This window comes from Eleutherodactylus coqui, chromosome 1 (assembly GCF_035609145.1).
Source record: "Eleutherodactylus coqui strain aEleCoq1 chromosome 1, aEleCoq1.hap1, whole genome shotgun sequence".
Classification (NCBI taxonomy): Eukaryota; Metazoa; Chordata; class Amphibia; order Anura; family Eleutherodactylidae; genus Eleutherodactylus; species Eleutherodactylus coqui.
The window spans coordinates 151,821,293-151,844,698 of record NC_089837.1 but is presented as its reverse complement, the minus strand read 5'-3'; the positions used below and the strand labels follow the sequence as shown (position 1 = coordinate 151,844,698).

General features: G+C 43.5%; 1 protein-coding gene across 8 annotated transcripts in view; it reads left to right on the top strand.

The window, feature by feature from the left end:
* Positions 1 to 23,406, top strand: part of OPA1 (OPA1 mitochondrial dynamin like GTPase) — an 89,199-nt gene that overhangs the window by 48,276 nt on the left and 17,517 nt on the right. For all 8 annotated transcript variants that reach the window (XM_066601866.1, XM_066601850.1, XM_066601858.1 and 5 more), the window contains 9 exons: positions 4,190 to 4,266; positions 4,932 to 5,097; positions 5,745 to 5,894; positions 6,006 to 6,114; positions 6,293 to 6,372; positions 6,458 to 6,598; positions 10,354 to 10,470; positions 12,873 to 12,966; positions 17,130 to 17,240. In XM_066601866.1, coding sequence (XP_066457963.1) covers positions 4,190 to 4,266; positions 4,932 to 5,097; positions 5,745 to 5,894; positions 6,006 to 6,114; positions 6,293 to 6,372; positions 6,458 to 6,598; positions 10,354 to 10,470; positions 12,873 to 12,966; positions 17,130 to 17,240 — 1,045 coding nt within the window. The remainder of the gene's footprint in view (positions 1 to 4,189; positions 4,267 to 4,931; positions 5,098 to 5,744; positions 5,895 to 6,005; positions 6,115 to 6,292; positions 6,373 to 6,457; positions 6,599 to 10,353; positions 10,471 to 12,872; positions 12,967 to 17,129; positions 17,241 to 23,406) is intronic.

The window sequence follows — 23,406 nt, the reverse complement described above, 5'->3', positions numbered from 1 at the left end:
ATTGTATTCAGTATGAATGTTTATTTTGGGCAGAGGCTTTTCCTCCCTCCAATTCATAATCACGGGAGCCCAGAAAGCAGACGTCTGAGCTGCTGTATACGGGGTTTTCACACTGCAGTTATTTGAAGATCATCTGCCAACTTTCCTGACATGTTTGTTTAGTAAATAATTGTATTCTTTATAATGTTTTTTTGGAGCATCGTTTTTCTAATTCTATATCATGCTGTTCCTATGTTGCTTCTCCTAGAATTTCATGCATAAGTTGACAACTGGGTGTTACCATTCCCATTTTCAAATGGATGTGTCGCCATAGAATTTGACACTGACAGCACTGATTGGACAGTGCCAGACTAAGTAGAACACTCCACCCCACCCCTTCCCTGCACCCTCAACCGACTGGAAACGCCCACATATCAATTTATTCACAAATTACAAGAGTAACAGAGGAATGCTAGAACACTTTTACAAGAAAATATGGTCCAAAATTCTTACATCATCAGGGATATAATTATTTAATAAAACAGACATGTAAGAAAATGTCTTGATTTGCGTCCATTGCCTTAGGAACATAAACACTCATCCTTCAAAGCATCCTTTCTGGCGTCTCCACTCGCAAGCAACCAAGCCCTCCTTGTCATGAAGGTGGAGGGCAGTCTCCTGCTTTTCACATTCAAAAGAATAGAAGTAAGCAGCACCTTATAGCAATCTTCAGGAGGTCATAGATTATGACCTCCTGAAGATTCCTATAAGGTGCTGCTTACTTCTATTCTTTTGGATATTGGCTTTTGGGATCCTTGGAGTCCGGATCTATTGGTGAGCTTGCACCCCCATGATACAGCTTTCTTCTCCCCCACTACTGTGGCTATCTGGAGTGATGCTGTGATTCTCTCTCTGCTTTTCACATTCAAAATTCTTCGATGCGTGAGATCATTTCTTCAGGGTATGCTACAGATTTTCTTTCTGCTCCCTGGACAGTTTTTTTCACTTTTTTTCCACCATTCATTCTGGCTACTCTCAGTACCTTTGACCTTTTTAAGATTAACACAACTAAGACATCACCTCCATACATTCTTGCAAACCTTTTAGCAGTTTGTATTTCAACCTTTTCATTGTACCTTAACGAGACTTGACTGGTTTTCCCGATCCTAGATCTCAAACTGCTGAATCACTACATCAAAGTACACAAGTGCACAAGGAAAGACTAGAACCAATGCGATGAAACTGATAGGGAGGAGACACAGATTAGATATTGTCTGAGATGATGTAGTGATCCTGCACTGAGCAGGGGGTTGGACCAGATGACCCTGGAGGTCCCTTCCAACTCTACCATTCTATGAAAGTACGTTATTTTATCACCGAGTGGTGATTTCTTCTATGGGTCAAGGCCATCCACATTTCAAGTGTGGAAAAATGGATGGCTTACATCCTCAGCAGGAAAAGAAGACCCCCAAGGAAGTCTTCACAGACATATGGGGCGTGGATCTGATATCATTCAAACTCAACTGTGCAGTCCTGCTGTGTCATGGACTCGCGATCCTTAAGCATTTGCAGTGGGATGCCTTATCAATACCATGGTACCATTTTTTCTTCTTTTATGCCTTTCCACTGATGCCTCTATTCACACGTCTCCTCAAGAAAGCCAAAATGGAGGGCATCCCAATCATCCTCTTAGTGCCAGACTGGCCACGTCCTCCTTGTTACCACGATCTTCTATCCCTACTGGTCGACACACTCTGGCCACTTCCACTCAGACAAGATCTGCTGCGGCAGGACCCAGCTCTTCACTCACATTTACGTACGGTACTTTTGACAGTGTGGCTGTTGAATCTCCAGTCTTGAAAGTGCAAGGGTTTGCGGACCCTGCTGTCTAGACTATGCCCAGGGCCAGAAAACTACCTTCCTCTCACATCTACCATAGAGGGTGGCAGACCTGCATAATTTTCAACCCATGCATTTTTCTGTTCTCATAATCCTTTTCCTTCCTCCAATCAAGTGTAGATATGGGTTTGACCCTCATCCCCTAAAAGGGTCCAGTCTACGTGTTATATTGGTAATTTTTAAACTCCCTCTGGCTCCCAAATCAGCACTGCGTATATTTATTCGGAGAGTGACACACATAGTATCATAGTATGTTAGGCCGAATGAAGACCACGTCCATCTAGTTCAGCCTGCAATATTACCTACCGGTCTGTAAGACCCGAATCAACAACCCGCTGGTCACCTAAAATTTATATCCTGTAATATCCTTCCGCTCTGGAAAGACATCTAGTCCTCTCTTAAACTCCTCTATGGATTTTGCCATCACCACATCCTCAGGCAGAGAGTTCCACAGTCTCACTGCTCTTACAGTAAAGAACCCTTTTCTGTGTTGGTGATGAAACCTGCTTTCTTCTAGATGTAGAGGATGCCCTCTTGTTACCATCGCAGTCCTTGGTATAAACAGAGCATGGGAGAGATCCTTGCCCCTTCTTACAATTTCCCGTCAGCAGTTTGGGACCTCAGTTTGGTCTTGGATGCATTACAATTGTCTTCATTCAAACCACTGCATGACTTTTTCCTCAGTCTATCATCTTGTAAAGTTGCGTTCCTAGTAGCCATCCCTTCCATCTGCCATCTCTCTGAACTCGCCACATTACCATGCAGATCTCCCTTTCTGGTGCTTGATAGTGATTAGGCGGTTCTCCGCCCTCCTCCATCCTTTCTTCCCAAGGTGGTTTTGTCCTCCCACCTCAACAACAACATTGTTCTAGCCTCCTTCTGTCCAGAACCTTCACACCCTACAGAATGTCATGTACACAAGCTTGACTTCATCCACACACTGCGGATGTATCTCTCACACAGAATCCTTCCGCCGTTTGGATTCTTATTACTTCGTTCCTGACAGCACGATCATGAAGGCCTACTATGTCAAGGGCAGGACTTTGCCCCTTCGGGTCATGTCTCACTCCACGCGTGTGCTGGGTGCATCCTGGGCAGTGTCCAAAAACACTTCTGCTCTCCAGGCTTGCAAGGACGCGACCAAGTCTTCGCTTCATACATTGACGAGTTTTACAGTGTGCATAATTTTGCATCTTCTGACGCTGCTCATGGTCGCCAGATTCTGCAGGCCGCAGTATCCTGACCCCTTTGCCAGTCTTTCAGGCCTGCTCTTAGGGACAGCTTTTGTATGTTCCAAGGTCTGTGCTGTGACACAGCCAAGAAAACAGGATTTTTGTTTTTGTTACTCGTCATAAAATAATTTTCTCGTTTGTTCACTGGGAGGACCCCGCACCCACCAATTGTTTTGGGGGAACTAGTTTCTCTGTGTGACATTCCCCCTTCTTCATTTAGTTGTATGTTGTATTTGAGTTATATATTCTGTTAGCATTTGGGTTTTTCCACTCCTACTGCTTGTGTAAAAACTGATTTTGCTGAGTGTTTGCAGGAGGGGTATAGCTGATAAGAGGAGGCAACTCTTCCTTTGCTTAGTGTTCGCTCCTAGTGACAGGAGCTATACCTAAGGTCTTGTCTGTCCCCCAATGAACATCCGAGAAAAGGAAAAATTAGAGCTGGAGCCTGCAGAGGGGACCACTGGTGATAAGTGCAGGATATAAGTCATATAGTGGCCACAAATAATGTTATTCCTCATATACACACAGAGAAGCTTATTCTAAAAAGTCACCCAAATTGTGGTTACTCTGTAAATCTAATTTGAAACTAAAATTAAGTACATGATTTATTTCTTCTAAGCTTGTACTGACACTGCTCTAATGACCCCTACCAGTTGGGTCTTTGCAAAAAAAAAAAAAGTAATTTTGGCACTTTTTTCCAGTGTAAGTTGCTTTTAAGGTGTCAAAATTTTATTATATTTCACAAATTATCCGCAAAAGAAATGTAATTGCTACTCAATACTCACTGGAGACAGAACATACATAAGAAGAGCTGGACATCATTGTGGCTCAGTGGTTAGCAGTATTGTCTTGTAGTGCTGTGGTCCTTGGTTCAGATTGATCAAGGGCAACATCTGCATGGAGTTTGCTGTTGGTTTACCAATAGGGGAATATTGATTGTGAGCCCCCATGGGCACCGGGCCCAATGTAAGTGGTGACAACATGTCCAGCAATGTGGATTATATATGCACTATATAAAAGAATAACAAATACCAAAATTGTTCTGAAAAAGTTAACTTTTTTTTTCCTTTTATCCTTAGAATGAACTTTTTGAAAAAGCCAAAAATGAAATCCTTGATGAAGTAATAAGCCTTACCCAAGTTACTCCAAAGCACTGGTACATATTTAGTGTTTAGAAATTCTACATTAGAAAACATGCATTTAGAACTCCTGTTCCTTGTAAGTCTGTGGATCATCCTGTGGTGTCTAACTGGATGCATTTCAGTTAACACCTTGGTGCAGTGTAGTATGCAATGCACATCTAAGGCTGGCTGTCCATAGGCGAGTTGTCATTGCGAGATCTGCGGCGATAAATCGCATGACACGTTTTCCATAGAAGAACTATGGAAAGTACAGCCTGACGTCCACAAGCGGAGAATCGTAGTGATTCTCCACTCGCTGGATTCAAATCGCGACATGCCACGATTTGCTGCGATTCTCCGCATTGAGCCTATCTATTAGTTAGGCTCATCGCAGAGACCTGTCAGTGCTCCACCCTCCTCCCCCACGGCGGAATATCACTAGCAATATTCCGCCTAGACTGTGGACAGGGAGCCTAAAGGTAGGTGGATCATTGCTGGTGCAGGCCGGTTCTCTGCCCAGTACCTTCCACTACTCTGGTCAGCTGCATGTTCTTGGCTCATGTACGAGAAATTCTTTTAACATACGGAATTAGCAGGTGAAAAAATGTACACTTTTTGTGTAGTCATGGTGCAGACAAATTATTAAATGTGAGGTAAGCAGTGAGAAAACCTTTCCCTGACTAATATTTTATTTCGACAGGGAAGAGATTCTACAGAAGACACTGTGGGAAAGAGTGTCCACTCATGTGATTGAGAACATATATCTTCCAGCAGCACAGACCATGAACTCAGGAACGTTTAATACTACTGTAGACATCAAGCTGAAGCAATGGACTGACAAGCAGCTGCCTAATAAAGCAGTGGAGGTTACTAAGTATATCATTATTCTTTGCAGGCATTTCTATGTGGCAGCTTGTTGTAATGTTGATATTTTAATGGAATGGATATACTATAAACTAAGGCCTCCTTCCCACGAACGGATTTACGCCGCGTAAATCCGCGGCAAAAATCCGCTGCGTTGCACCCTGCTATTAGGTTCTATTGAACCTAATAGCACAATGCACACGATGCGTAATTCCACCGCGGAATTACGCACCGTGAAATCTCCCGTTCTCACCCGCAGCATGTTCTATTTGCTGCGGGTGTACGCGCTGACGGCTTCCATTGCAGTCAATGGAAGCCGTCCGTTCACGCTATCTCCCGCTGCAACCAGCGGAAGATAGCGTGAAAAAACGCTTCCCCGCCTACCGCCGCGCGTCATATGACGCGGCCGGCGCGTCACGTGACACGGCCGGCCGCGTCATGTGACACGGTGGGCGTGTCACATGACGCGACGGCGGTGGGCGGGGAAGCGTCTTCACGCGATCTTCCACTGGTAAGTATGGGGTCTCTGGGGGGCGCCGTGACGGGCTTCACTGCGGAATATTACGCGGCGGAGCCCGTCACGCTCGTGGGAAGGAGGCCTAAAGGAGAGCATGTCTTGCCTTCATTAGCGTTATCTCTTCATTCTTAGGTGGCATGGGAAACCCTTCAGAAAGAATTCTCCCGCTTCATGACTGAGCAGAAAGGCAAACATGATGACATATTTGATAAGTTGAAGGAAGCGGTGAAAGAAGAGAGCATCAAGAGACATAAATGGAACGAGCAAGCAGAGGATAGTTTGGTATTTTATGTTTTCATTTATATACATTACCGACCCCAGCCTCTTAGGACCCCGAAATATTTTTCAAGATTGTTATTGCCACTCTTCTTGTCGTATTTCCTATATTGATAGAGAGTTATCCAGCATAATGCTTTAGAAGACCGTTCAATCTCAGACAAACAACAATGGGATGCAGCAATCCATTTTATGGAGGACACCTTGCAGAGTCGTTTGAAAGATAGTAAGTTGTCAAACCTGTATATTCAGTGGCACCATATCATTGTGTGCAGACTGCGCTCATATTTGCTCAGACATTCATGGTGCAAAATTATCTACCAGTTTTTTAGGTTTCTCTTTAGCAAATCACATAAATGTATGATCAGCGCGGTTTAACAGAAAAATGAATCTTCTCTTTGCAGCTGAATCTGTTATCCGTGATATGGTGGGTCCAGACTGGAGAGAGAGATGGTTTTCTTGGACTTATCGAACTCCTGAACAGGTAAATGGGTTTGATACAGAAATGTTTAGGTGGATCCTGTAGCTTTAAACTTTATCTGAAAGCTTTTTTTTTTTTTACCTTAAAGCATATACGAAGTGAAACCAAAAACGAGCTGGTAAAGATGCTGAGGGTAAATGAAGACCATCCTGCATATCTTGCCAGCGATGAAGTCACTACTGTGAGAAAGAATCTAGAAGCTCGGGGAGTAGAAGTGGATCCAGTTTTGGTGAGCAACAGATGAGCATTGTCAGTACGAATGAGATTAAGTTGTTTGTCTTCAATAGAATACAAACAATATACTTGCTAGGTGGTTAGTCACTATCTTCAGGCCCTATATTACAAGGGTATGTTCAGATAGATAGATAATATATATATATTTGCAGTTCAAGAAAACCCTACAGCAGGCAGATGTTGCTTTCCATTCAATAGGATGTTGATAGATCCCATTTCTACAATGTGGATAAAAATGTACATTTTTCTTTTTACATACAGTTTTCCATATGAGTAGTTCTAGAAAATAAAATTTGCCACACATTTTCAGATATGCGGTGCCTTGCTGCTGCACTCCTTTTGATACATGTAAATATCTCCTATAGTGGGCACTCGCAAGTACAGGTATCTTTTTAAAGCCCACAGTGCACTGCAGTAAAGACATGGGATTTTTGCATTGGTTAGTCGAGTACTTTGCGTAAAACCCAACAAATAGTGCAATACTGCAAGCTGTGGTTTAAAAATGAAAACAAAATGCCCTGAAAACCTTGCGGGTTTTAACTGCAGACCATGAATAAGGCTTCATAAAATCCCTACTGCTACCTTGATATCTGACTTCTAGCAATTTATTAAAACAAAGATGGCCAAATACCATACAAAATTGACAATTATTAGTGTCAATTAAAGAATAATTAGACTTTTAACTTTCACACAAGATCAATAAGCCTGGGTTCTCACAGACGGAAATCCCATGGAAATCTCGCGGCTTGGCCGCACCGAAAAAACGTGAGATTTCCGTGGGATAAGCGCAGCTTCAAAACCTTGAGCTGTGGGTTTTGAAGCACCTTCACCGCCTGCATCTCCGCTCTGGCCATCTCTCCCCATAAAAGGGGGAGAGGCCACTGCGGAAATGAAAAAAGAATTAACATGCCTCATCTTTGTTTTCCGTGTGGCATGTCGGTTTCAGTGCAGCTTGGCCGCAGCATGTGGACGAGTTTTTTTGCTAAATCTCGTCCACTTTGCTGGCTAATCCTGGAATTAGGAGCCGTGGGCGGAATTGCTGTGCGAACATTCCGTACGGAAAGTCCACGCCAATTCCGTCCCGTGTGAACCTAGCCTAAAGGTTCTGATATTTGTTACTGTCTGAAACCAAGTTGATCCAGACTGAAGAAAATCAAGAACGGACTAATATACACTACCGTTCAAAAGTTTGGGGTCACCCAAACAATTTTGTGTTTTCCATGAAAAGTCACACTTATTCACCACCATGCGTTGTGAAATGAATAGAAAATAGAGTCAAGACATTGACAAGGTTAGAAATAATGATTTGTATTTGAAATAACATTGTTTTTACATCAAACTTTGCTTTCGTCAAAGAATCCTCCTTTTGCAGCAATTACAGCATTGCACACCTTTGACATTCTAGCTGTTAATTTGTTGAGGTAAGCTTGTGAAATTGCACCCCACGCTTCTAGAAGCATCTCCCACAAGTTGGATTGGTTGGATGGGCACTTCTGGCGTACCATACGGTCAAGCTGCTCCCACAACAGCTCAATGGGGTTCAGATCTGGTGACTGCGCTGGCCACTCCATTACCCATAGAATACCAGCTGCCTGCTTCTGCTGTAAATAGTTCTTGCACAATTTGGAGGTGTGTTTAGGGTCATTGTCCTGTTGTAGGATGAAATTGGTTCCAATCAAGCGCTGTCCACTGGGTATGGCATGGCGTTGCAAAATGGAGTGATAGCCTTCCTTATTCAGAATCCCTTTTACCCTGTACAAATCTCCCACCTTACCAGCACCAAAGCAACCCCAGACCATCACATTACCTCCACCATGCTTAACAGATGGCGTCAGGCATTCTTCCAGCATCTTTTCATTTGTTCTGCGTCTCACAAACGTTCTTCTTTGTCATCCAAACACCTCAAACTTGGATTCATCCGTCCACAACACTTTTTTCCAGTCTTCCTCTGTCCAATGTCTCTGTTCTTTTGCCCATCTTAATCTTTTTCTTTTATTGGCCAGTCTCAGATATGGCTTTTTCTTTGCCACTCTGCCCTGAAGCCCAAAATCCCGCAGCCGCCTCTTCACTGTAGATGTTGACACTGGTGTTTTGCGGGTACTATTTAATGAAGATGCCAGTTGGGTACCTGTGAGGCGTCTGTTTCTCAAACTACAGACTCTAATGTGCTTATCTTCTTGCTTAGTTGTGCAACGCGGCCTCCCACTTCTTTTTCTACTCTGGTTAGAGCCTGTTTGTGCTGTCCTCTGAAGGGAGTAGTACACACCGTTGTAGGAAATCTTCAATTTCTTAGCAATTTCTCGGATGGAATAGCCTTCATTTCTAAGAACAAGAATAGACTGTCGAGTTTCAGATGAAAGTTCTCTTTTTCTGGCCATTTTGAGCGTTTAATTGACCCCACAAATGTGATGCTCCAGAAACTCAATCTGCTCACAGGAAAGTCAGTTTTGTAGCTTCTGTAACGAGCTAGACTGTTTTCAGATGTGTGAACATGATTGCACAAGGGTTTTCTAATCATCAATTAGCCTTCTGAGCCAATGAGCAAACACATTGTACCATTAGAACACTGGGGTGATAGTTGCTGGAAATGGGCCTCTATTCACCTTTGTAGATTTTGCACAAAAAAACAGGCATTTGCAGCTAGAATAGTCATTTACCACATTAGCAATGTATAGAGTGCATTTGTTTAAAGTTAGGACTAGTTTAAAGTTATCTTCATTGAAAAGTACAGTGCTTTTCCTTCAAAAATAAGGACATTTCAATGTGACCCCAAACTTTTGAACGGTAGTGTAAACTTTCTTGTGTTTATCGAATTAATCCTTAGGCTAAAAAAAAAAAGTCAGACAGCGGGCATATACTTACTGATATACTGATACGAGAGGGCAGGCTAAAACACCACATCCCTCAACATGCAGGCAGCCAAACTGCTCGGTGGAGAAGATGATGTGCAATGTGCAAGGCACAAACACACCTTCCTTACATTGAGGGAGGAGAGGGTCACTCCTTAGTACTTATTCCTGCACAAAAAAGGCAAATACAGGGTATCGGGCCACCTAGTAAGTTTAGTGCACCATGCAGGCTTACAGCCTATTAACGTCATATCTCAATCCAGTGGGCTGCCCTGCACCTCAAAAGAGAACCACACTGGGCTTCCCCAGCATTCAAAGCCGCACTGCATGTCACTGATCCTAAGGCTACATTCACATGAGCGTTAAATCTCACGCGGGTTTTGTGCATTGCTAGACGCGCAAAACTCATGCAAAAATTAACTCCATTCTTTTGAATGGAGTCATACACATGAGCGTTTTTTTGGGACAGTCAAACACTTTGCATGCCATATGATGTACACGCTAGTGCGATGTGATGTTTCCCATGGAAACACTTGCCGATTCGGGAAACGAGCGCTGGAGGATCAGAATGTCAGAAAAGTGATGCGAGGCGGTTTTGCATGAAAAACGCCTCGCATCAGCGGGTAAATCACACATTGACAAGCGTGATATTGGGCTGGGTTTCTCTGCCTGATATTGTACTCTCCTGTGTGATGGTAGCCTCAATAGTTATCGTTGCAGAAATGCTAAGCCACATATTGGGGGAAAAAAGCATAGCAACTCCCTCTTTTGGATACTCTGTCAATCTTCCTATTGCATTCAGTTGTGTATGGACACGAAGGTGGTTACTGTTGAAGATGGTCTCAAATTACTTTCCATGACTTTAATCCATTATTTATATGTTGTGTATGTTGTTTTCAAGATCAAAGACACGTGGCACCAGGTCTACAGAAAACACTTTCTGAAAACTGCTCTTGGTCACTGTAACCTTTGTAGGAGAGGCTTCTATTACTACCAGAGGCACTTTGTGGATTCTGAGGTAGGAGCTTTTGCTTTTAATCTTTTTTAAAAATTTGGATGTGTAATTGGAACTTCTCTTCAAGAGATTGCTTATTAAATGGAGTCTGTCTTTAAAGCATAGGTAGCATATATTCAGGTACCTTCACCGATCACAAGAACATAGTTTATAGTTTTACCAGAAAGTAGAACACACTATTGTTCAGCACCCTATGAACAGGATTGAAGTATTCCTTCAGTCTTATGGTTGGGGAATTTAATAGCGGTTGGACCCACACTGATCACACAATGAAGGTATATTATAAAGTTACATCATGTATCTTTAAAAGTGTGGACTCCCATTAAATGGGTTATCCGAGTTAACACATTTCAGTTAAAACTGCTTCCCCATGGCAGATATATAAGAGCAAGCTGATACTACCCGCTCGTCCCCTACTGGCAGCTCTGGGGCTCCCTGCTGACATAATGTTTATAGGCTGCAGTCAGTCTGTGCTGTCCCATAAACAGGCTGCTGCAGCCAACGACACGGTGCAGTAATGATCCCCTTGCTCTGTCATTGGCTGCAGCAGGAGGTTTATGGTGCATTACAGGATGACTGCAGTAAACAATATGTCATCGGTGGGGAGAGCTGAGTATCAGCTCACTCTTCTATTTCTGCCATGGGGCAGTTGTTTTAACATAAGTGTTAAAGGGGTTTTCCAGGCAGTGTCCGCTGTCACAGCCGGGGGTGGAGTGGAAGCCGCTGCTCCGAACCCTGTGTAGTGGCCGGTGCTTGTAATTGCAGGCCCAGTTCTTATTGAAATCAATGGGAGCTGGGCCTGCAATTAGAAGCCATGTCTTTGCAGTCTCTCTTCCTTGCATTAGGTAAGCTCAGCTCCCCTTTTCTGATAAAAGGTTAACCATTTCATTTGCACAGTTCAGTTGATCTTGTTTGGGCTGTGAGAGAGAAGTTCTGCAGAGCTCCAGCCTATTCCCATCTTCACACTATGTAAATAAAGCTATAGGGAAGTACTAAGAGTTAACCCTTCTTAGTGCACAAGCAGAGCAGTGTTACTGCTAAATGTATAGAGGTGGGAGGTGATGCAAGTGCTGCTGGCAACTATGGTTTCCTCATTCCCAAATTCTGGTCATGGCACTGAGCAGAAGAACTGCCATGTTTTGCTCATTGATGTAAGTTTCACCACAGGAAGTAACGGTCCAAATACATAGAATAGAAAAGAAGCACACAATAAGATTATTTGGGCATGTGTCATTCTATTTAATGTTAAGAAGATATTGGGCTTTTGCCAAAAATATTTGATTGTGGGTCAACACCTTTTAAAGAAATGTATTGCTGATATGTGTCAAACTGCTTTCACCATCCAGTCTTCTGACTGTACATCTATCCAGCAATGCCAAGCATCTTTTCTGCATCTCATTACTTTCTATGCACTTTTATAAAGTAAATTATTTAAAGTACAAAGGGTAACCTGCTCTTGGCTGTTTTTAAATGTGCATATAGCTTCTGTAAAATGGTGTGGATTAGTGGCAGTCAGCTATTTGGGAAATTGTTCATTGTACTAAAAATGAAGGCGGTCTTTAAAGGGGTTTTCTGTGGAAAATACTATTGATGACCTATCCTAGGTCATCAATAGTTGATCGGCTGGGGTCCGTCGCTCGGGACCCTGACCAATCAGCTGTGCGGGCGCATGCTGTTAGCGCCGCAAATACATAGAGGTCGGAGCGGGAGCCACAGAAGCCTCCGCTCCGAACTCTGTGTAGCGGCCGGCGATTGTAAGTGCAGGCACGGCTCTGATTGAAATCAATGCGAGCTGTGGGGGGACGCCATCTGGACCCATCGCCTTATTCAACTTTAAATGTTCACCTACAACATCAGCCTCCAAAAAGAAATAGATCTGAATAGATCTGCAGGCCCAAACATTATCATTCTGAAAATACTGAAAAGAAAAAAAAATAGCAATCATATAGTCAGCAATAGCCTTATCGCCATCAATATAGTTATTTTTCCCCGTTTCTGTGTAAAAAAGTATGAAATAAAGCAATAAACACTCAATCAAATTATACTTATGTTATAACTGCATACTCCTAACGAACCATGCAATAAAATTAAGGCATTTGTTAATGCTAAACATGAAACTGTATTTTTTGATGAATTCCACCATTATATAAAATAGAGATTACCATTTGTGTTCAAAATGCCAGAAAATATAGAACTTGTATAAAAAAAACAGTCGAGCACCTCCTTCCCTGTGTGTATAATACTTTGCTTTAAATGTAGGTGGCGCCAGTGCTTCATTACTAAATATTCTTCTGCAGTGACTTAGAATGCATGTTGTACCTGTGACCCGTAAATATGAGTTATTGAGCTTGTGATGAAAATTTCTGAGCATTTTTCATAATGAGTATTTATGACTTTTTTTCTAGTTGGAGTGCAATGACGTTGTCCTTTTCTGGAGAATACAGCGGATGTTGGGAATTACAGCAAACACATTGAGGCAGCAGCTAACAAATTCAGAAGGTAATCATCCACATTTTGAGCGGAGAATGTATGTGGTGGCGTTTTTAGTGTTAAGTTTTGTCATATGTGACAATTGTGACGGAACGCCTCCAATATGCATCAGAAAACGTCATCGGAGCTCAATGATTTCAGTGGTATGAACCGACTACCGTATATGAATGGCGACCTCACAACTCTCTCCGGAGAGATGGTGTCGATGAAAAGAATAGTTGGACATGTTGAATTTCAATGCCCGATCCACCTGGTCCTGGAGATAAGCCACTGTTTGGCTGCAGCCCTTTCACCTATGCCTGTGGAAAACACTTTTACGCTTGAATGAATCGCTTGTTCATGTATGATTGAGTTGGAAGAAATGGCTGACAGCTATAGAAGATATAGGGTACCTTTAAATTCTGTCTACTTGTCTCTCAGACCAAATAAAAAACTTAAAAAATCAGAAATTAGTATCAGAAGGCGAAAAATCACTTCTATAATGTAAAGTTGATCCAATGTACCATTTTCCACCCAAAAAAATCTCACAAAATCATTGGGAACATATTAAATATCTGAAACTATGCACATATTCACACTTGTACAAAGTATTACTAATCTGAAAACCCAACTCGTATCATACGTATATGTCACTTACAAAGGCTCTAAAAAGGTGTTAAAGGGGTTGTCCCGCGCCGAAACGGTTTTTTTTTTTTTTTCAATAGCCCCTCCCCCGTTCAGCGCGAGACAAACCCGATGCAGGGATAAAAAAAAACAAAAAAACGGGTAGTACTTACCCGAATCCCCGCACTCGGTGACTTCTTACTTACCTTGTGAAGATGGCCGCCGGGATCTTCACCCTCGGTGGACCGCAGGTCTTCTGTGCGGTCCATTGCCGATTCCAGCCTCCTGATTGGCTGGAATCGGCACGTGACGGGGCGGAGCTACGAGGAGCCGCTCTCCGGCACGAGCGGCCCCATTCAGAAAAGAAGAAGACCGGACTGCGCAAGCGCGTCTAATCGGGCGATTAGACGCTGAAAATTAGACGGCACCATGGAGACGAGGACGCTAGCAACGGAGCAGGTAAGTGAATAACTTCTGTATGGCTCATAATTAATGCACAATGTATATTACAAAGTGCATTAATATGGCCATACAGAAGTGTATACCCCCACTTTGTTTCGCGGGACAACCCCTTTAAGTATATGGACCCATGCAACTAGCACTGAAAAAACAAAGCACATATAAAGCACACAAGGCCATCACAGGGGCCTCCTCAAGGGGTGACCAGAGGCTGTTCGTGTACCCATACATAAAGGGAAATGATGAGAGGCTAAGGAGGATCATCTTACAATGAACATTGCCATAGTCTAATGGGCGGGGGTGGCTTGGGGGTATCTTTTGGTTTTTAAGTTGATTTGGGAAAAAAGTTTGCTGCAATGTTCCTTTATTAATATGAGCATGCATATTGAACATTATTGAAAATTGTCTGCGACTAAGGGCTCACTCACACAAGCATATTCTGGCTGTTATAACACGTATATGTTTTACACGTGGAATACACAGTACTCAGTAAGTACGCATGTAACACTTGTACTCATGTCGGGTTTTATGCACCCATAGACTTTAACCCGCTCAATGAGCGCTGTGTACTAGAAAGTGAAAGCGGAAGTGTAACTTCCACTACAGGAGCCAGGGGGTCAGGAGCCTAGCTCTGCCAGTGACTACTGTCGCTATAGGGGATATTTTCCCCTGTAACTGGGGCTCCTATGGATGCCTCAGCTACAGTGGGAAAGTGTCAAATAAAAAAAAAAAAAATGTTCCCCAGAGGTCTATGACATCATGGGGGACATAGATAGTAAAAAACACATAATTGCATACATCAGTAAATAAAAATTACAGAATACAACAACAATATATACAGAAGAAAGAAAATAACTCAAAGCCGACACCAACCAAAACAATCGCTGTATGTGCCCTGTAAACCAAATCCATGCATACTATATATCAAAACGTCCGAAACAAAATGAGGAACCCATTCCCATAATTTATTTGTGTAAATATACGAAGTTAAAAGAAAAACTATAAATGTTAAAAAAAATTATTTTTATTTTTTTAGCTTTTTGCCCACAATAAAACTTAAAAACGGGAAGAAAAGTCAGTGAAAAAGATATTTTAAAAATCGCCCTATATGTTACAGGAAAAAAAAAACGCAGCAAAAGTAATTTTGATAGCTAAGGGGAAAAAAAGAGGGCAGTAAAACTACCACATGGGTAAAATCCCTAAAAAGTGACTGGTCCTTAAAGGGGTTGTCTCGCGGCAGCAAGTGGGTCTATACACTTCTGTATGGCCAGATTAATGCACTTTGTAATATACATCGTGCATTAAATATGAGCCATACAGAAGTTATTCACTTACCTGCTCCGTTGCTAGCGTCCCCGTTGCCATGGTTCCGTCTAACTTCGGTGTCTTCTTGCTTTTTTAGACGCGCTTGCGCAGATGCATCTTCTCCCTTCGGCTGGTCTTGGAAGCATCGGCGTTTTGGCTCCGCCCCCTTGTACGCATCATCGCGTAGCTCCCCGGGCCTGCAGCCATGAATAGAGTTAGGGCCGGTGAGAGGAGGTCAGTGCTGACCAGCTCTCACCCTGCAGCTGCTCCTCCTCAGCGTGGCTCTCTTCGCTGCAGAGATCATGTACTCTGTAGTTTTCTTCCCTCCTCCGCAGCCGTTGTCAGTGTGCTATCAGCACTCCTCTATTACTGTCTGCACTAGACAGAACAAGCCGATAGATCGCCCACTGACAGCAGCATGGAGGTGAGGGAATTTTGTGCACAGCCGGCGGGCCACAGAAAATGAGGCGGCGGGCCGGATTCAGCCCGCGGGCCTTGTCTTTGACACCTGTGGCTTACAGTGAATGGAGGCGGGCGGTGGGAGAACGTTGCCCGACCCATGCCAGTGATACTCGCTCCCATATAACAGCATCACTGGGACGAGCTGCCGGGCATCGTCTGCCCAATAGCTTGTTCTATGTAAAATCAGCATTAGTAACTAACCAAGGTTGGGCCTGTACAGCATTCCTTTTGGGATTATCAGTTGGGGATTACTAGATTATGCTTTTTTTTTTTTTTTTTTTGTAAACTCCCATTCCACCATTTGATGTATTTCTATTACCTTGTATTCCCCTGACTTTCCCATGCTATCCCTGCCCTGGCCACATTATCTGGGATAGTCTTCATCCTGTTTGTTCTTGATAGCTAAGGATGGTTGGGGCTGCACAGTACTTGGATGGGGGGCTTTTTGGATATACTGGGTATCGTATTACGCTGTTTTTGTATTTCTCTTTTGGTTGGTTGTGTATATGTGAATTCCTGGGAATTGTTTTGTATCATCTAGTGTGAGTGATACCAATATTTAAAAGTCTCCTTGATGATAGAATTCTCAGTTTTTTTACTTTATATTACCATCCTGTTCAATTAACCTTTTCTGGTGTCCATTTAGACAAAATCCTTATTTTTAGATTGGGCCTAAAGCGGTTTAATAGTTTGGCACCTGTTTCTACTCCTTTGCGCCTGCACTTTGGGGACATACTTGTCATTGCACCCCTTTATGGGACTTCCAATCTGACCGGCCCACTAACACTGATCTGTCAGTACTATTTGTGGAGGTCCTATATGCGTAATATTTAATATCTTTCCAGAACTTTGAAAGTGATATGGTTTTTTGGGGATATGGTGTATGGGGATCACTCTTAGTATAGGGGTGCTTTTTTTTCCTGTATGCTGCTATTTGATGATTTGTAAATGTTTTCAATTGGTTTGTGGGTGTTTTATAGGTTCCACTATTTTTGGCATATTTCAAATTTTTTTTTTTCTTACAAAATGTAAGTGTGCCGCCTTGTTCGCTCACATCCTTTTTGTGCATTCATTATTGTGGGACTTGTAGTGCAACTTATTTTTGTTTTTCGGTGGTGCCCACCTTTTACTTTTTGCGCTATAGGACATTTTCCTCATTGCTGCTTCTCCAAGACCTTGTTTGTGGCTCTTTTAGAATGTATATTATTTCCTTATGATGATACTATTGGCCATTAAAGAGGCGGCCCACTCAGTAGCACTACTGTGTATATTATATGGTTACCGATTGACTAGACGATTTATTCTTACTAGTCACCCATTTCTGTTCTGTCTCTTTCAAACAGTCAGGCGCTTGGAGAAGAATGTAAAGGAGGTGTTGGAAGATTTTGCTGAAGACAATGGTAAAAAGATTAACCTGCTTACTGGGAAGAGGGTCCAACTGGCAGAAGATCTAAGTAAGTTTAATATTGCATGCCTTCGCTTCCCATGATTCATTGCAGACCAAGCACTTGAATTACTTTTCTTTGAGGTGAAACATCTGCATTTTGGGGAAACTGTTCCAAAGCACTTGTTCGTTGTAGTTAATGCAGGCTTGTTTTTAAATGAAGAAATGCCTTTTTCTAGATGGACTTTTTAGCAGATGTTACATAATTGTACAAGTACTTTATACTCACGTGTTTCATGCAGACTGGACATGAAGATGCTTCTGGTAACCAAACCTATGAAATATTTGGCAACTGATATCCTGTCTCTGATGGATAGTAGTTCTAGAAAACGTTATGCACCCAAAATGTATCTTGTGATTTAGTGATACAACAGCATGCATATTAGTAATGTCAGGTGTTATGGACATTATAATAACATCCTGGAATGTTGGGAAATGGACTTATTTTAGGGCCTCCTGGCCATGGCAGAGACGGATTCCGCATGCAGGTTCCCGCAGCGGATTCCAACTCTGATTGCGACCGACCCTATGTACCTGTGTTCTTTCGTTTTTCATCCGTACTGCGGATGAACCTGGCGGCTCGCTGCCGGACATGCGCAGAACAGATTTTTCTTTCAAATATTTTTCCTGCGCCATCGCTAGGCAGTGACGCGGGTACCTGTGACCTTTCCGCAATGTCATTTCTGGAAGAGCCCTGGGTCAGACAGCTTCCATTGCCTTCAATGGAAGCTGTCCGCACGGAATCTTTGCAAAAATAGAGCATGCTGCTATTTTTCCTCCGTGAGCAGAAATTGCAATTGATTTCCGCTTGTGTGCAGGAACAATCGATTTCCTATAGCATGCTATAAACGGTATTTACTGCGAATCCTGCAGTGTCCAAGTATGTTAAGTAGTGAGATCTATAGGACAAGTACGTATGTGACTGCAGTTATCTTATCCCTGTGATTACTGGCATCTGTAAGGATTGTAATTTCCTGGTGTTTTTTTCTGGATTTGCTGCAGTAAATTTCCACAGAAAATCCAGTACATGTTAACATCACCCTTGGGGTGGGGGGAGGGGGGGTGGGCATATTTACGGGGTATGCAAAACACATTGCAGAAAGGACGACTTCAACCCAAATGTTGCCATTCAGCTAGTGGTCTATATAGGACAAGCTGTCAGGCAAACAATGCCTGGCAGCTCTTTCCAGTGATGCTCGCTCCTATGATGTTGCAGAGGAGCACTGGCATCACTCACAGAGCTGCCGGCATGGAGGCCGAGAGGGTCAGGATGTGTTCTCCCTCTGCCTGCCTGCATTCACTGTAAGCAGACCGTTGTTCACAAGTCAACAATTGCGGTTTACCCTGAACTGTCGTATAGTCGCTGCATTCACTTACACTGGACAGTTATTGTTCAAATTCCCACAGGAGTGCTAGAATTAGAATAATTTTGAAGGATTATCATCCCTTGTGGAAGGGCCATAATACCCTTGCTCACTCTGTTCCTCTCCATTGCATTATGTGCAAGCGGGTAAAGTAAGGGACACTTCAGGACATGTGGCAGGCTTCCAAGGACGGCTCCCAAAATCCACAACTGTTCTGTTCGATCCGGAATTTGGACGATATGTATATGAAGAGTACTGAAACCACTTATACAATATCTGTTGTAGTCTACCAACATTTATCACACTTTTTTTTTGTTATTTAATTAAATGCTCTTTATTAGGGATAATTCCCATGAACGGATTTCTGTCGCATTTCACGCGGCGGAAATCCGCTGCTTTATCCCGCAGCTATTAGGGTCTATTGAACCTAATGGCTTTCTGCCTTTCAATGTTCATGCTGCGGAATTTTGCAGCGTGGAAGAAATCGAGGCATGTTCTAATTGCCACAGAAAAATGCGCGGCCAGCTTCCGTTGTAGTCAATGAAAGCCGCCCGTCATGCAATACTTCCGCTGTGAGCACAGTGGAAGTATCACATGTTTACACGTCACCGAGCGGCGTATCCTGAAAGGGGAGTATGGGGTCTTTGGGGGTGCTGTGTCAGGCTCTGCTGCGATATTCCGTTGGCGAAGTCCAACACTGCCATGGGCCTCCTGCCCATTGCCAGGTCGGAATCCCGCTGTGAGATTCTCGCAGCGGGATTTCACCCATGTCCCGGCATTGACCTCAAACTTACCCGTCCGGCGTCTTCTCCCACCACTTTGCGATGTGCCAGCTTGCACACAGCCACGCATGCGTAGAGCAGAGCCAGCAAGTCAGCAGTGATGCAGAGGCTCACACAGAAATAGGACATGCCGCGATTTAAATCCCGCGCGAGTTTTCACGCAGTCAAACGGCTGTTGGCATAGGATTGCATAAAATGACAGCGTGCCACAGCAGAAATTTTGCGGAAATTCCCACCGCAGAATTTCTGTCCTTGGGCATACAGCCTTAAAGTTTTTCTTTTAACAACCTAACCAACTCTATCTCCCCCTCCAGCCACCCACAATCACACTTTGTTTTACATCTGAAACATTCTCTTTTATGTTTAACTTGCAAGGATCCTGTGTGTGTATTGATCCAAATAACTGTCCATATCTTAATTGCCTCAGATAGCTCCACTTAGGCATTGGTTATGATCCACATAATGTTCCTGTGACAATGCTGAAGTGCAGGAGCCATGGTTTAAGCCTTTGTCATTGAGACTGATGTATCGCTATCCCTATACCGCTAGTTTTTTAATATAGCATATTAAACTTTCAGCAAACGTTTGCCATGGCATAGTGATCTGTCAGAAGTTTTGATAAGTGGGGTGAGTGTTGTGCTGCTTTGGAACTCAAGAGTTTCCATTGAGCCTGTACACTGCTCACTCATCTCTCGGAGGAAAGCTAATCATGGTCAAATGAGCAATCAGTGGAGATCTCCAGTGGGTTAAAAGAAGTTGGGGGGCCCCAAGATAAACTTTTTCACCCGGGTACATAAGCCTTTAGCTACGCCCCTGGTCTCCACACTTGGACCCTCATGAATCAAAACTTTTGACTTGTCACTTTGACACATCAGGAGTTTAATAATGTTTTTCCATCATTAAATAGAGGCTCCAGAAAAACACTTTAAAAAATTGAAATCTTAAAAGAATTCTGTCAAACTTTTGCCAGCATGACAATTTTGATATACTATTATCCCATATAAAGGGTATAGCTGCATTATCCTGAATATTTTTGGTCAAATATATAATTTGACGTAGGGCTGACTAATGAGTCTTATTAATTTAATTAATTTGGCACTTCAGTTAGGCCTCATGTCCTCGGGTGGGTCGGATTCCACATGCAGAAGCCCGCAGCGAAATCTGACTCTGCCCACAGTCGAGGGCCCTGCATACCTGTCCGAATCTTTTTTTCTGTACTGCGGAAGTGCCGGCCGGCACACGGGCAGTCCTTTTTTTTTTTTTTTTTTCTAAACTCCTGCTAAATCCACGGCCCATCTGCAGTGTCAACTACGGACTGGCAGCGGATTGCACAGCTTTCATTGATTTGATGGAAACCGCCCGTGCAGGAACTGCACTAAAATGGAGCATGCTGCGATCTTGTTTTCCGCATGCGGGATAAGGAATACAAATCTGCATGTATAAATTGAAGTGCAGACACCCATGGTTCCCTGTGGGCAGCTTGAACTGCGTTTTTTCCATGCTAGGCTCGATCCGCAGTTCAAGTGCAATTCTAATCTGCCTGTGGCCATTGGGCCTTAAAGGGGTTGTCCCGCGAAAGCAAGTGGGTCTATACACTTCTGTATGGCCATATTAATGCACTTTGTAATGTACATCGTGCATTAATTATGAGCCATACAGAAGTTATAAGAAATTTTTCAGTTACCTGCTCCGTTGCTAGCGTCCTCGTTTCCATGGAGCCGACTAATTTTCGGCGTCTAATGGCCAAATTAGACGCGCTTGCGCAGTCCGGGTCTTCTTCTTTTCTCAATGGGGCTCCGTGTAGCTCCGCCCCGTCACGTGCCGATTCCAGCCAATCAGGAGGCTGGAATCGGCAATGGACCGCACAGAAGCCCTGCGGTCCACCGAGGGAGAAGATCCCGGCGGCCATCTTCAGCAGGTAAGTAAGAAGTCACCGGAGCGCGGGGATTCAGGTAAGCGCTGTCCGGTGTTCTTTTTTAACCCCTGCATCGGGGTTGTCTCGCGCCGAACGGGGGGGGGGGTTGGAAAAAAAACAAAACATTTTGGCGCGGGACAACCCCTTTAAGCAGAATTCTGATATTCATCAGAATCCTGATCTTAAAGGGGTTGTCCCGCGAAACAAAGTGGGGGTATACACTTCTGTATGGCCATATTAATGCACTTTGTAATGTACATTGTGCATTAATTATGAGCCATACAGAAGTTATTCACTTACCTGTTCCGTTGCTAGCGTCCTCGTCTCCATGGAGCCGTCTAATTTCAGCGTCTAATCGCCCGATTAGACGCGCTTGCGCAGTCTGGTCTTCTTCCTTTCTGAATGGGGCCGCTCGTGCCGGAGAGCTGGTCCTCGTAGCTCCGCCCCGTCACGTGCCGATTCCAGCCAATCAGGAGGCTGGAAATCGGCAATGGACCGCACAGAAGACCTGCGGTCCACCGAGGGTGAAGATCCCGGCGGCCATCTTCACAAGGTAAGTCAGAAGTCGCCGGAGCGCGGGGATTCGGGTAAGTACTGGACGGTTTGTTTTTTTTATGCCTGCATCGGGTTTGTCTCGCGCCGAACGGGGGGGGGGGCTATTGAAAAAAAAAAACCCGTTTCGGCGCGGGATAACCCCTTTAATAATGTGATATCTAGGCAGAGGAGAGTTGGACAAGTTGTTATGGAGGCCAGGACACGCTGCTGTTGTCGGATGCGGGGAGGTGATGGGAATGGTCAGGACTCTGCTAATCTCCGTACCATCGTCAGTATTCTATACTTCTGATAACAATACATGCCTGAAATTGCTGGGTGGCTCAATTCCCAGCTTTGGGGACAACTGCTAATTGTGCTTTATTGGGTAATGGGGTGCTCCTTCTGGTATCTAGGAATTAGTTGTTTTTGTGTTTGTTTTTTCTGATTATCAGACTGGCCAAGTTTGTTCATGCCACATGTCCGCGCAATGGTGCTTCCTAGAAATAGTGTGGTGGTGACTTGCAATACACTTGCCTAGACATGTCTGCTGTGTGTTGAACTCCTTGCTGATGATAATTACTAGGGTTGCTATGTTACATTTATGATTTTTTTTGCTGTAACCCTGTTTTATGATGGCTGTTGCTGAGCGATTTTTATCAGATGCTTTTGTTTTCCCAATCCCTAGCACTGTGGGGTTTTTTTTGTTTTTTTCTTTAAATCCTTGACTAGAAATCATATGTTGTTGTACTGTTCACCCTGCAGGCTTTTTGTCCGCTCTAGATATTCACCTAGGTAAAGCCATAGAATTCAAAACGGATGTGCTTTAGTTTTTTCACACAAGTTCATAATAAAAAAAAACATCTGGTCCTTAGGTCTTAAAATGAGGTAAATACAGCCTTAGAGCTGATTCAGACGTGCGTATATCGACTTAGCTCCGCCCCCTCCCATTGCAAACGCTGGAGTGGAGGAAAGAGGCAGCGAGCCAGTGATTGGGAGGGAAGGGGGGACTGTTTAGATGGAAGAGTATATCGGCCGGACGTGAAAATGCCGACCGATATACGCACGTGGGAATAAGCCCTTAGATGAACACGACCACATGATTTATGCCTTGTCATTATTTAACAAAAACTAGGCTAAAATGCAAAAGCAGTGTGTGAGATTATCATTTTTTGTATGACTGTCAGCTTCTCACCTTGTTCTGCATGAAGTTTGGCGCACTCTTCTTTACAATGTTGCTTCAGGTTGTTGAGGTTTGTGGGCATTCATGTATGCACCACTCTCAAGGTTCCGTCGCAGCACTTCAGTTGGGTTGAGGTCTTTGGCTGGGTCAATGCAAAGCCTTAATTTTTTTTTCTTTCTCAGCCATTCTAATGTACATTTGCCTGTGTGTTTGGGATCATTGTCTGAAACTGGGTCATATAACAGGACAACCTTTTGCTTTTGTCCAGATGGCCTCAAATTTCATTCTAGAATACTTTGGTTTACAGAGGAGTTCATAGTCGACTTTGGCTGCAAAATAAGCCCAAATCCTCACTTCTCCAGCACCTTGCTTGACAGGTGGTATAAGGCATATATGCGGAT